This window comes from Rutidosis leptorrhynchoides, chromosome 8, assembly GCF_046630445.1.
Source record: "Rutidosis leptorrhynchoides isolate AG116_Rl617_1_P2 chromosome 8, CSIRO_AGI_Rlap_v1, whole genome shotgun sequence".
NCBI lineage: Eukaryota > Viridiplantae > Streptophyta > Magnoliopsida > Asterales > Asteraceae > Rutidosis > Rutidosis leptorrhynchoides.
This window is the reverse complement of record NC_092340.1, coordinates 266,682,304-266,696,012: the sequence shown is the minus strand read 5'-3', so window position 1 is coordinate 266,696,012 and position 13,709 is coordinate 266,682,304. Positions and strand designations below refer to the sequence as shown.

The 13,709-nt window shown below is 34.8% G+C and overlaps 1 protein-coding gene across 1 annotated transcript; it reads right to left on the bottom strand.

Annotated features, from left to right (window-relative positions):
* Window positions 1-8,914: 8,914 nt before the first annotated feature.
* LOC139864199 (uncharacterized) lies at window positions 8,915-9,683 on the bottom strand. Its single transcript, XM_071852783.1, has 4 exons — window positions 9,540-9,683; window positions 9,365-9,454; window positions 9,163-9,269; window positions 8,915-9,047 (listed from the first exon to the last, which is right to left on the bottom strand). Exons 1-4 carry the CDS (start codon window positions 9,681-9,683, stop codon window positions 8,915-8,917), a joined length of 474 nt encoding a protein of 157 aa, XP_071708884.1.
* Window positions 9,684-13,709: the final 4,026 nt, after the last annotated feature.

The following is a 13,709-nucleotide window of genomic DNA, read 5'->3' as shown; positions in this document are numbered from 1 at the left end:
ATGTGCAAGTCTAAGACATGAAGCACAACTCACTTAAGAGTTGTATGAAGTTTGATGAACCAAAGTTGCATCAAAGTCTTAGATCTAACACATACATGGACTTTAAAGCTAATAACAAGTTACAAACTTGAAGTAAACTAACTAATCAAGATCATAAGTAGTAGAACATAGTTCTTAGTTTGATCTTGAAGATCCAAGACTCAAAAGTCTAGATCCAAAGTTATATCTAAAGAAAACTTATTTGTGTGTTCTTGAACTTTCAAAGTTAACTTTAAGTTCAAGATTAATGAGATCAAGACTAACTTGTAGTACTTGACCATTTAAACTAATTACATGAAAGTAAAGTGCAAGAAGAAGTAAACTAAGTAAACAAGTAAATTATTCATGGTTGTTCATACTTTAAAGATTCAAACCAAAGTTTGATCTTTAGAAAGTAAGCTTTAAAGTTTACTTCATGAACTTCAAGTATGTCTTTCAACCATGAACTTTATAATCTTTTGAAACAAGTAAGGTAGAACATAACTAGATAGATTATGTTCTTGTTGTTCTTGTTATAACAAGATAAAAATGAAGAATCAAACTAGTGAGTTTATTCTTGTAACATGAAAGTAAGTAACAACAACATGATTTAAATAACTAGTAATCAAAGACAAGTAACATTTAAATAAAAGAATGACGATGATGAAGATGTAGGTTTTGGTTTTTAGAAGTAAAAAGGAGAGAAAAGTTATCTTGCTACTTACTAGATTTGAGAGAAAAGCAAGAGAGAAAAGAGAGTAAACTTGGAAGTATTTTTGTGTGTGTGTTTGAGAGAGTAACAAGTGATGAAGTAGTAATGTAAAAATGAAATCAAAACCTCCATATGGTGGCCCTAAGGACACGGTTTCTGCAGCAAGGTGGGAGGGGGGAGTTGCTCTTTGGTTATTAGCATGAAAAGTTTACAAAAGTTGGGTAAAATGGGTGTTCACATGGGGATAATGAGCAACTAGATTCTATATCTCTTAACTAGCTAGTTCCATGTTCTAAATGATACTTACACTTGAAAGAGTGGGCTAAAGGGTCCATTAATAATGTAGGGTGGGCTTGTAAGCCCAAAGTCAAGTGTCCATTAACTTAAAACAAGCCCAATTTCTAAACATAACAAGTAAACCCAATTAAAGTCCAAGTAACTAACTAACAACTTTAGTTAATTAAAATGATTAGTAAAACTAATCATGAATGTAAATAATACTTGAAAATATTATTCGTGCAAGTTTCATGTGTCACAAAGACGTTTCGGGCACTTAAAAGTCAAGTTCGGGCAATCATGGCAACATGTAAATGTAATGACATACATTCGTTTTATCACACGTATTAATAATAATAATTATTAATAAATAAACGTTGGAAATTCCAAGGTCGTTACACTGCTCCTGTAGCACGTGCTCCTTACAAACTTGCACCTTCCGAACTTCAAGAATTGTCAAGTCAACTCTGTAAGTTGTTAGACAAGAGTTTTATTCATCCCAGTTCATCCCCTTGGGGAGCTCCTGTTCTGTTTGTTAAGAAGAAAGATGGTTCGTTTCGTTTATGTATTGATTATCGTGAATTGAACAAGCTTACAGTTAAAAACCATTACCCTCTTCCTAGAATCGATGATCTGTTCGATCAGCTTCAAGGTTCGTCTGTTTATTCTAAGATCGATCTTCGTTCCGGTTATCATCAACTGCGTGTTAAAGAATCTGATGTTCTGAAAACCGCTTTTCGCACCCGTTATGGTCACTACGAATTCCTTGTTATGCCATTCGGATTGACAAATGCACCTGCTGTGTTCATAGACCTCATGAACAGTGTGTGTGTAGACCATATCTGGACAAATTCGTTATTGTATTCATCGACGACATCCTTATTTATTCCAAGAGTGATGAAGAGCACGAAGAACATTTGAAGTTGGTGCTTGATCTGTTGAGGAAAGAAGAGTTGTACGCTAAGTTCTCTAAGTGTGCTTTTTGGTTAAGAGAAGTTCAATTCCTTGGGCATATTGTTAGTAAACAAGGAATACAAGTTGATCCTGCCAAGATTGAGGCAATTGAGAAGTGGGAAATTCCGAAGACTCCTACTCAGATTCGTCAGTTTCTAGGGTTGGCAGGTTACTACAGAAGGTTCATTCAAGATTTCTCTCGTATAGCAAAACCTCTGACTGCTTTAACGCACAAGGGGAAGAAGTATGAGTGGAAGGATGAACAAGAAGTTTGAGGTACGAATAGATGGTACTAGATATTTTGTGGGACGTCTTTGGGTTCCGAAGTTTGGTGATCTGCGACAACTTGTTTTAGATGAGGCTCATAAGTCTAGGTACTCTATTCATCCTGGTTCAGGAAAGATGTATCATGATCTTAAGGAGCTATATTGGTGGCCTAATTTGAAAACTAATGTGGCTACTTATGTGGCTAAGTGTTTGACCTGTGCTAAGGTTAAAGCTGAACATCAGAAACCGTCTGGACTTTTGGTGCAACCTCACATTCCCGAGTGGAAGTGGGAGGGTATTACAATGTATTTTATTACGAAGTTACCGAGAACTGTGGGTGGTTATGATACCATTTGGGTGATTGTTGACCGACTCACAAAGTCAGCTCATTTCTTGCCGATTAAGAAAACAGATTCGATGGAGAAGCTTACTCGTTTGTATTTGAAGGAGATTGTTTCTAGGCATGGTGTTCCTGTATCTATTATTTTAGACCGGGACAGTCGATTTATATCAAGGTTTTGGCAATCTTTACAGGAAGCTTTGGGAACTAAGTTGGATATGAGGACCGTTTATCATCCGCAGATGGATGGTCAGAGTGAAAGGACCATTCAAACGTTAGAAGACATGTTGCGAGCGTACGTTATTGATTTTGGTAATGGGTGGGATAGATATTTGCCGCTAGCTAAATTTTCTTATAATAACAGTTATCATGCAAGTATTAAAGTCGCGCCGTTTGAAGCGCTGTATGGTAGAAAGTGTAGGTCTCCTATCTATTGGAATGAGGTTGGGGATGCTCAACTCACAGGCCCAGAAATTATTCATGAGACTACCAAGAAGATCGTACAGATTAAAGAAAGATTGAGAACCACCAGAAGTCGGCAAAAGAGTTATGCCGATAAGAGAAGGAAAGATTTAGAATTTCAGGTCGGTGACCGTGTTATGTTAAAGGTATCACCTTGGAAAGGTGTGGTACGTTTTGGTAAAAGGGAAAGTTAAATCCTCGTATTGTTGGACTGTTTGAGATTATTGAGAGAGTTGGACCCGTGGCTTATCGTTTGAAATTGCCACAAGAACTCATTGCTGTTCATGACGTTTTTCATGTATTGAATTTGAAGAAGTGTTTGGCCGAGGTCGATGAGACCATTCCTCTTGAGGAGCTGCATGTTGATAAACAACTCCATTTTATTGAGGAACCTGTTAAGATTATGGATCGAGAAGTTAAGACTCTCAAGCAGAGTAGAATTCCTATTGTATGAGTTAGTACCCGCATTTGTTCCCAGATGCCGAGTAAACCCCTGCACCTTCTTAAATTTCGGGACAAAATTTTCGTAACGGGAAGGTACTGTCACTACCCTACTTTTTCCGTTATCTTTTACCGTTTATTATTTAACGCCCGTTAATTGTTATTCGTGTCACGTCATTTCTATGACCTATATTATTATTTTAGTAATAATATATTAATTATTATGTGTTATGTGAATATTTGTATTCATATTTTAAATTGTACGTTTCTACGTGTCGTGGATTTCTATCCGGCAAATCTTTTCGGTTTTCAAACCAACGGTCAAGCTTTTGGGATTTTTAAATCCTAATTATTTTAAATATGATATTTTAGTGTCATATATTTATATATAGTGTTTATATATATTTTTTGCGCGTATTTGTTATCTCTCCGAATATTTAATCGGGTATTTGTTCGGGCCACAAGATAATTAAAATTTAACGATTTGGGCTAAGTGGGGCCCACCCCACTCCCTTAAAAGCTTGGATCATCAAATCATTCGCATAATCGTGTTCTTCTCGCTCTCCTCTACACGCTCATATCTTTCATTCTCGATTAGGGTATAAACCCTAACCCCAGATTTTTGATTTTTCACTTTTTTCTGTATTTTCATGTTATTATGATAGTATGATGATTATATGCTATTGTATTATTGATAGTACGCATAGAAATGCTCGATTATATATGTTTTCGGTGTGATTGTTTTGGGATAGTGGTTTGTTTGATATTTTCTGTAAACATAACTTAAATAAAAGTTAAATTAAAGTGTTTATATGTGTTCCTCTCATCGAGAAATTAATTTTAGACTCCGGATTCATGTCATTTAGATTCCCGGAACATAAGTTATGATTAAAATGGTGTTTTATTGAAATTAAAATGTAAAAACAAATGTGTTCAGGTTTGGTCAGACTTTGTGACCATTTTTAGAGTCTCTAGGGTGTACTAGTGTTAGGATTGATGATTGGATGAACATTCATGTTCGGGTCATCGAAATTCGAGCCACGGATCACCCGTTATGACTAAAACATGTTTTTGAACGGATTAAAGCTCCAAGTTGAATTAGGGCTGATGGTCATGACTTGGTGGCTGTTCTTGGGATGTTCTTGAGTACACTAATGTGTCGGGTGGGTTGGTTAGGCGAAGATATATATAAGACTCGCCGAAAAACCGATTCCCGAGGCTCAAGTTATGATACGATGAACTTTTAATTAAAACGTATGGTTATTAAATAAGACTTATGATATAAATAATGATTTTCATTATTAATAAATTACTTATGATATAAAAAGTAATTATTTTAATTTAAGACTTATGATATATATATTTATTATATCATTTATTAATTACTTTATGATTTAATTAAACTTATGATTAATAATACTTTTATTATTAATGAAAGATACTTATGATAAGTATTAAACTTATGTTATGAGATTATTATTATATGACTTATAATATAGATTAAATAATTATTTAATTATTATAAGGCTTAGTTATTATTTAATTATAATTTAATTATTAAATACTTATGGTTTAATAATTATAATTAAATACTTATGATATGATTAATAATTCATTATTAATTAATAATACTTATGATATGATTAAAAATTTATTATTAATTAATAATACTTATGTTATGACTAATATTTAATTAATTAATTAAATACTTATGTTATATTAATTATATCATTTAAACTTATGTTAACTTTAATAATTCATCTTAATTTAATTAGATGATATGACATAATTATACGTATATGACTTAAAATAACATTATAACTTATATTATTATTATAACTTATACTTTTAAAATTAATGTTGACTATGTTTGACTAAGGTTGACTTTTGAGTTGACTTTCGGTTGACTTTGAATTTCAGTTGACTTTTGTTGACTTTCTAATTAAAGAAACTTTCATAACTTAAAAACTTTCTAAAAATAGAAACTTTCTAAATATGGAAACTTTCTAAATTTGAAAACTTTTCAAAAATGGAAACTTTCCTAAAATAGAAACCTTCCTAAAATATAAACCTTCCAAAAATAGAAATTTTCCTAAAATAGAAACTTTCTAAAAATAGAAAGTGTGTGTCCGTACGCTGCCTTTATCAAACCGAAGCATATTAAGTGTTGTCCTATGTCTACTTGCAACAAGTACTATAGCTATCGTACTAAGACTTAACCTAAGTTAGTTATTTATATTGACCTGCTTTATTTATAGGTTGGTGTCGTGATCATTCTTGATCACTTTACTCCATTTGCCGTTCGCATTTCAGTGTTGTTGCTTCGTTTACGTTAAGGTGAGTTATAGTCCCGTTTTTCATACTTTTTAAAGTATTTTTTTGGGATGTGATTACATGCATTTTGTTTTACGTTTAGACACAAGTGGCAATTAAATTTAAATTATTCATTATGAGTTGAACAAAAATATTCCCTAGTCTGGTAACTGTAATCACTGGTTTCTACTGGTGAACGCGAATCCTATGGATAGATCTATCAGGTTTGACAACCCCATTTTGAGCTAGTCGCGCTAGCAATTTATAATCGGAATGTGTTAGTACTTCGTAATTATTTGAAGATACACTTGTTCGGTGTATATATATATTGTGTTTGGAAAGGATAAATAAATGGTTAAGTGGTTACCAGGTGGCTTATTGATAATGGAATAATGTTTTATGTTTTCTAACATTTTAAATCTTATGGTCTAAAGTTTATTTGTTTATTTAAACCTATTATTCACTCAACTTTTTTATTGACAATTTACTCGCATGTTTTCACAGGTACTTGATTTGTTTGGTGCTTCCGCTGTGTTAGAAGTGTCTGCATGCATATGGGCAGATTTTGTTAAACAATTTATGAAACATTAAACTTGCATTCTCTTTTTAGATATTTAAACTTGTGGGTGTTTGGTTGACAATGTTTTATGTCAACTTTGGTTATTTAATATATTGGGTTTGCTTAAACTACATATTTTGGTAAATTTCCTTTTTAGGAAACTTTTGAATAAAAGAATGCAATGTTGTTTATTAAATTCATTTAAAGTTCGATCAAGCTGTGGGACCAAGTGACGGAGCCGTTAAGTATATTGACGGGGCCATCTCACATGGCCAGTGGGTTATGATCAAAAACTTCTCAAAGTTTAAGTGGTAATAAGATCTAAGCTTTTGGTTTAGCCAATTTGTACAATTTTGCACCGAAAATCTGGTATTCTGATTTAAACAGATTCTAGACATATCGTTTTACGACCTATATAGCACACAATGCATAAGGTTTCACATGATGAAATACAAATGTAATTTTCTTCTTAATATACAAATATTAAATATCAGGAGGAAATTCTCAAAACAACTCCTATTTCATGTAGGCCATTCTATGTGCACATGAGACAGATTCGGCCATATTTAGGTGGTCATTTTCGGATGCATATATCTCAACATCTAAGAACAATTAGCATGCAATATCTACATGAAAAGTTAAGTACTAATCATACATTTTTCAGATTCCATAAGCATATATTCCAAAAAAATAAAGCATTTAATCATACAAGTCCGTTTAAAGTCACAAACGACAACCGTTGTCACAAATAATCAATTGAACATAAAACGAGTTTTAAGAATTCAATCCAAGTGATATCTTAGTCTAAATTGTGAAATTTTTCAATACCTATCTAATGGTAATGCATACATGTTCCATATCATAACAAAATTCGCCCAGATTTCAGATTTATGCAATAAACATGTCGAATATTCAACTAGTCAAAACGTAAGCATACCATAACAAAAATTCATGATTCTTGAGCCTAAAATTAATAGTTTTTCGAATGATTTTCAAATATGTAATAATACTTAAAAAATTCTAACTCCAAGTTTTTGTTAGGTCAAGATTTAAATTCAGGATTAACTATAAACATAGCAATCGAGCAATCTAACGAATACAAATAAGCATAAACACATAGACTTGAGCAATAGACACTAATAATCTATGTAATTATCAAAAATATGAACTTTAAAAATTAGTGTTTCGTGTTTTATATCTCAAATATTCAAATTGCTTATACCAACGCGTAGAGTAAGATGCAAGAAACAACTTTGATCAAAGAAGCTTGAGGTAATTTTTAGAAATTGATGGTGTTAGGGTGGAGGAGGTGATCGACGAACTAAGAGGAGGGGCAGAAGAAGTCAACTACCTCTTTTCTTGTGATTAGGTTATGATTAAAATTGTGCATGCATAGTTTATCTTATTCAATCCTAATTACATTTTACTAAGTTAATAATTATTAAATAATTATTAATATTTACTCCTAGTGTTTCGTTAATTTGAAAAACATCTTTTGCGATGATCAAAACTGTATCATTTTATTCGTATTTCAATATCTGAAATAAGTTAATTAATTAATATTTAATCGTATTAATTATAGTAACCCTCGAAGTATTAAGTATGAATTTATTATGTTTAACACATAAAACTCAAGTAAACACCGTTAAGATTAACTAACAGAAAGTTAATTAGAAGTAACGAAAAAGTAGGGTTGTTACATTACCTACCCGTTAATGAAAAATTTCATCCCGAAATTTTAGTGCACGTCCGCTGAAGTCGTTTAGTCGAGAAACAGTTGCGGATACTTCTGTCTCATCTGGTCTTCACGTTCCCACGTGAACTCTGGTCCTTTATGGGCATTCCACCAAACTCTCACGATAGGTATGTTGCTCTGCTTTAAACGCTTGACCTCACGGTCTATGATCTCAACATGTTTTTCCATAAAATGAAGTTTACTATCGATACCAATCTCCTGCAAAGGAAATATCAAGTTCTCGTCTGCTAGACATTTCTTCAGGTTTGACACATGAAACGTATCGTGAATTTCACTGAGCTCTTGTAGTAGCTTTAGTCGATAAGCTATGGGTTCAACCTTTTTAGTTTTCATAAATGGTTCAACATATCTTGGACTCAGTTTACCTCGCTTTTCGAAACGTACCACACCCTTCCTGGGTGATACCTTTAGCATGACTCTGTCGCCAATATGAAACTCTAGAGGTCATCTTCTGATGTCGGCATAGCTCTTTTGACGACTTTGAGCTATTATTAACCTCTCTTGAATATGAACAATTTTCTCTGTGGTTTCTTGAATAATTTCCGGACCTGTCAATTGACTATCCCCCAGTTCACTCCAGCATACGGGAGATCTACACTTCCTTCAATATAATGCTTCAAAAGGTGCAGCTTTTATACTCGTATGATAGCTGTTGTTATACGAGAACTCTACCAATGGTAGATGTTTATCACATCCATTTCCAAAGTCAATCACACATGCTCTCAACATGTCTTCTAAACTCTGGATGGTCCGTTCACTCTGACCATATGTTTGTGGATGATATGTTGTACTCATGTCGAGATGAGTTCCCATTGCCTATTGCAATGTCTGCCAAGATCGAGAAGTAAACCGGCTATCACTGTCAGAAATAATGGATACAGGAACACTGTGTCGAGAAATCACTTCCTTCAGATAAATTTGTGCAAGCTTCTCCATCTTGTCCTTTTCTCTGACAGAAGAAAATGAGTAGATTTAGTGAGCAATCTACAACAACTCAGATGGTGTCATAACCTCCCACAGTTTTTGGTAGATTAGTGATGAAATCCATGGCAAAGCATTCCCACTTCCATTGAGGAATTTTAGATTGTGTCAGTAGCCCTGACAGTCTTTGATGTTCAACCTTGACTTTAGCACATGTCAGGCACTTACCAACATAAGTAGCAATGTCAACCTTCAGATTAGATACAATGCCTTAAGATCTTGGTACATCTTGTCAGAACCAGTGTGAATCGAATATCTTGATTTGTGCGCCTCATCTAGCACAACCTCCCCTAATCTACCAAATTTAGGTACCCATATTCTATTAACAAAGTACAGAGTTCCATCATCTCTTGTGATGAGTTGTTTATCTAATCCCTTGATAGACTCAGTGACAATGTTCTCGGGCGTTCATGGCTTCAAGTTGTGCATCACGTATCTGAGAAGTACGATTCGTACATACAGTCATATTCAGTGCTCTAACCGTGAGAGACTTAACTCTCTCTTTCCTACTTAAAGCACCATCTAAAATATTCGCCTTACCAGGATAGTAGAGAATTTCATAATCGTAGTCATTCAATAGCTCAACCCAACATCTCTGCCTCATGTTGAGTTGTTTCTGATCAAAACTATGTTGTAAACTCTTATGGTCGGTGTAGATTATACACTTAGTACCATAAAAGTAGTGTCTCTACATTTTTTAGTGCAAAAACCAAAACACCAAGTTCTAGATCATGTGTCGTATAGTATTGCTCGTGAATCTTTAATTGTCTAGAGCCGTAAGCAATTACTTTGTTTCGTTTCATTAGCACGCAACCAAACCCTTGTCGTGAAGCATCACAATATATCACGAAATCTTCGTTTCCCTCAGGTAAAGATAGAGTTGGAGCAGTAGTCAGCATCTGCTTCAACATCTAAAACACAAACTCATGTTGCTTGGTCCATTCATATTTCTTACCCTTGTGAGTCAACGTTGTTAACGGTCGAGCAATAGTAGAAAAACCTTCAATAAATCGTCTGTAGTAACCGGCTAGACCAAGAAATTTCCAGATATGTGTTGGCGACTTAGAGGTTTCCCAGTTTTTGACTGTCTCTATCATTGTAAGATCAACTTGAATACCATTGATACCTACAATATGCCCCAAAAATTGGACTTCCTATAACCAAAAGTCACACTTAGAAAACTTCGCGTACAACTAATCATCTTTGAGCATTTTCAAAACCAAACACATATGTTGTTCCTCGAATACACCAAAATATCATCAATCAATATAATAACAAATTTATCAAGGTATGGATTACACACATGGTTCACGAGATCCATGAACACTACCAGTGCGTTCGTCAAACCAAATGGCATCACAGTAACCTCATAATGCCCATAGCGTGTTCCAAACACCGTTTTGAGTATATCAACATCCTTCACTCTCAACCAAGGTTGCAAAAGACGCGAGACGGGGTCGAGATGGTCGGGTCCTAAAAGGGTCGAGACTGTCGATATGGGGTCGAGACGGAGGTCTAGACGGATGTTGACTAACGTTGACTTTTAAATAAAAATGTTATATATTATATATATATTGTACATTACATTATTCCAAACATAAGCATTTCACACATGTTTAAATACTTCAACATTTCAAACATAAAAAAAGAAACCCTAAGTAATAGCAAAACGTTTAATATTAAAAAAAAAAAAAAAAAAAAAACTTGAAAAAAATTAGAAAAACCCGTTTTTTCCCGTCTCGGACCGTGTTTGACCGTATTTTGACCGTTTTTTGGCCGATTTCCATTTTTTCAAACATTTTATGTATAAACGGGACGGGGCACTCCAAAATCCGTCTACACCCCCGTCTACACCCCTGTTTTTTCCGTTTTTTACAACACTACTCTCAACTGCTGATAACCTGATCTCAGGTCAATCTTTGAGTAACAGCTGAATCCTTGTAACTGATCAAACAAATCATCGATCCTTGGAAGTGGATATCTATTCTTTATAGATAACTTGTTCAACTCTCTGTAGTCGATGCAAAGTCTCATAGATCCATCCTTCTTTTTCACACACAAGACCAGAGCTCCCCAAGGTGAAGAACTTGGTCGGATAAAACCCTTGTCCTAAAGTTCCTGTAATTGACTGGACAACTCTTGTAGTTCTAGAGATGCGAGTCTGTAAGGTACGTGTGCAACTAGTGCAGCTCCTGGCACCAAATCAATCTGAAATTCGACTTCACGGTAAGGTGGAAGACCAGATAACTCTTCCGGAAAGACATCGAGAAAATCTCTAACAATCAAGACATCTTCGAGTCTCTTAATTTCTTATTTAACTTTGCTCACATGTGCCAGAATTGCAAGACAACCTCCTCTTATGTACTTCTGGACCTTCAAGTAGTTAATGAAACTCAACGGTGTACTGTTCTTCTCTCCGTACAATATCATAGATTTGCCTTCGGCAAGAGGAATCGTATAGCCTTCTGGTTGCAAACAACCTCAGCTTTGTTATCGGATAACCAGTCCATTCCAACCACAAGGTCAAAACTTCCTAGTTTAATAGGTATCACATCTATAGCAAAAGTGTTACCCACCAAATTTCAACCACGATAAATCTTATCAGCCCTCATCAAGTTACCATTCCCTAGTTCTATGGAGTACACAATGTCTAAGGAAGATATAGGGTTATTAAGATTGTGAAAGAAATCTCTAGATATAAAGCTTCTATCAGCACCAGTGTCAAACAGTACATAAACATTATGATCATTGAGTAAGAACGTACACGTGACTAGCTTCGGATCATCACAAGCTTCAATAAATTTTATGTTGAAAGCCCTGCCCCTCGCAGGTTCAGCATTGTTGTTGTTCTTTGGGCAATCCTTCTTAAAATGACCCGGCTGCCCACAGCCATAACCATTCTTGGTATTACTCCTTCAATCCTTGGCCAGGTGGCCAATCTTCTTGAAATTGTCACAGATAACTGCAGTACAGGTACCTGAGTGACGTCGGTTACACCTCTGACATAACGGTTGTTTTCCCTTATACCCTAACCTAGCAGCAGTAGTGACTCCAATATTGCTCTTGGAAGTATCTTGCTTCTTATAGGATTGTTGATTAGAACTCTTGTTGTGACCGTTGTTCTACTTTCTCTTACTATCACCAGTTTTAGTCTCAGTAGTCACAACAGACTTACTCCCACTAGCAACTTAATCAGTTAGAAAATTAGCCATATCAATAGCCTTCTGAACAGTCTTGGGCTTTAAAGTAGTTAGACCTCGCTGAATTAGCCCAGCCAAACCATCCATACATTGTTCAACCTTCAGATTCTCGAGTGTCACCATACCGGAACACATTAACGCTAGCTCATTGTTCAACCTTCAGATTCTCGAGTGTCACCATACCGGAACACATTAACGCTAGCTCTAAAAATTTCTTGTTGTAGTTGGTCAAGTCAGTACCAACTAGCTTCAATTCACGGAATTCTTTTTCTAAAATCTTGATCTCATTGTGAGGATAATACTCCTCAATCATCCTTGGCTTTAGATTCTCCCAAGTTGATTCAAAAGCCTGATCAAGACTCGCGGATTTAGCATATGAGTTCCACCATGTAAGTGCGCAATCAGATAGCATGCATGTAGCAAATTTAACCCTATCAGTATCCCTGCATCCAGAGATGTGAAACACTGCCTTAAGTTTCTCAAACCACCTTGTGAGTCCAACTGCACCTTCAGTTCCACTAAAATTTCGTGGATTGCAACTCATGAATACTTTATAGGAGCATCCACCTCGGTTGTTGTTGTTGTTGCCAGTATTGTCATTGTCGCAGTTATTGTTGTTATGCTGATTGTTGTTGTTGCGATTGTTGTTGAAGTTTCATTCCATCTCAGCCCTTTCTGCCATAATTCCTTCACTTACATGTCTTTAGATTTGGGCGGCTGTAGACTCCTTGGGAGGCATGATCTTCAAAACATAATACACACCCAGTTAATGTCAATGAAATTAACTACTAAAAAATATACTAGCAATGTGTAGTGTTGCATAGTAAGTAATAGTAAATCGTAGAGATTCTAGAAGTAACGAGTAGTGCTTAGTAGCGATAAGTGTAACAACCCGACTTTTTCCGTTTACTATCGTTACTTGTCCGTTAAGTATTTAACGGTGTTTACTTAGACTTTTTGTATTTAACAGAATTAAATGCATACTTTATCCTAGTGGATTACTTGAATTAATATGGTTATATTAATTGATGAACTTGTTTCGAATAACGAAATACCTAGAAAACGACACGATTAAGATAATCGCCTAGAAAGCTTTTCAGTTTACAGAACTCAGTTAAACGATAAAATAATTATTAACTTTAAGAAAACATGTTTAATTTATTATATATTTAATAAATTAAACTTGGTGGGATGCGTTTTAACGATCAGTTAACGTTCCGGGAACCCGGTACGGTTAACGGCAACTAGAAACGGACCACACTTAGCAAACTAGCAAGCCAAAGGATAATATAATTTGATTTTAATGATTATTATATATAATTATTATGTTTTAAACATACTTCCAATTTATTAGAATTTATATAGATTAAGAACGCGATAAATTAACGTTTATCGATCCGGTTTGCGTTTTCGGCTAACGACACTTAGTC

Excerpts from the sequence above, each read along its gene's own strand:
- LOC139864199 (XM_071852783.1), bottom strand. The coding sequence starts at position 9,683 with ATGAGGCAGAGATGTTGGGTTGAGCTATTGAATGACTACGATTATGAA. Across the intron at positions 9,270-9,364 it reads AATTTGGTAGATTAGGGGAG|GTTGACATTGCTACTTATGT; the intron begins GTTGTGCTAGAT and ends TCTAATCTGAAG. Across the intron at positions 9,048-9,162 it reads TCTAAAATTCCTCAATGGAA|AGAAAAGGACAAGATGGAGA; the intron begins GTGGGAATGCTT and ends TTCTTCTGTCAG.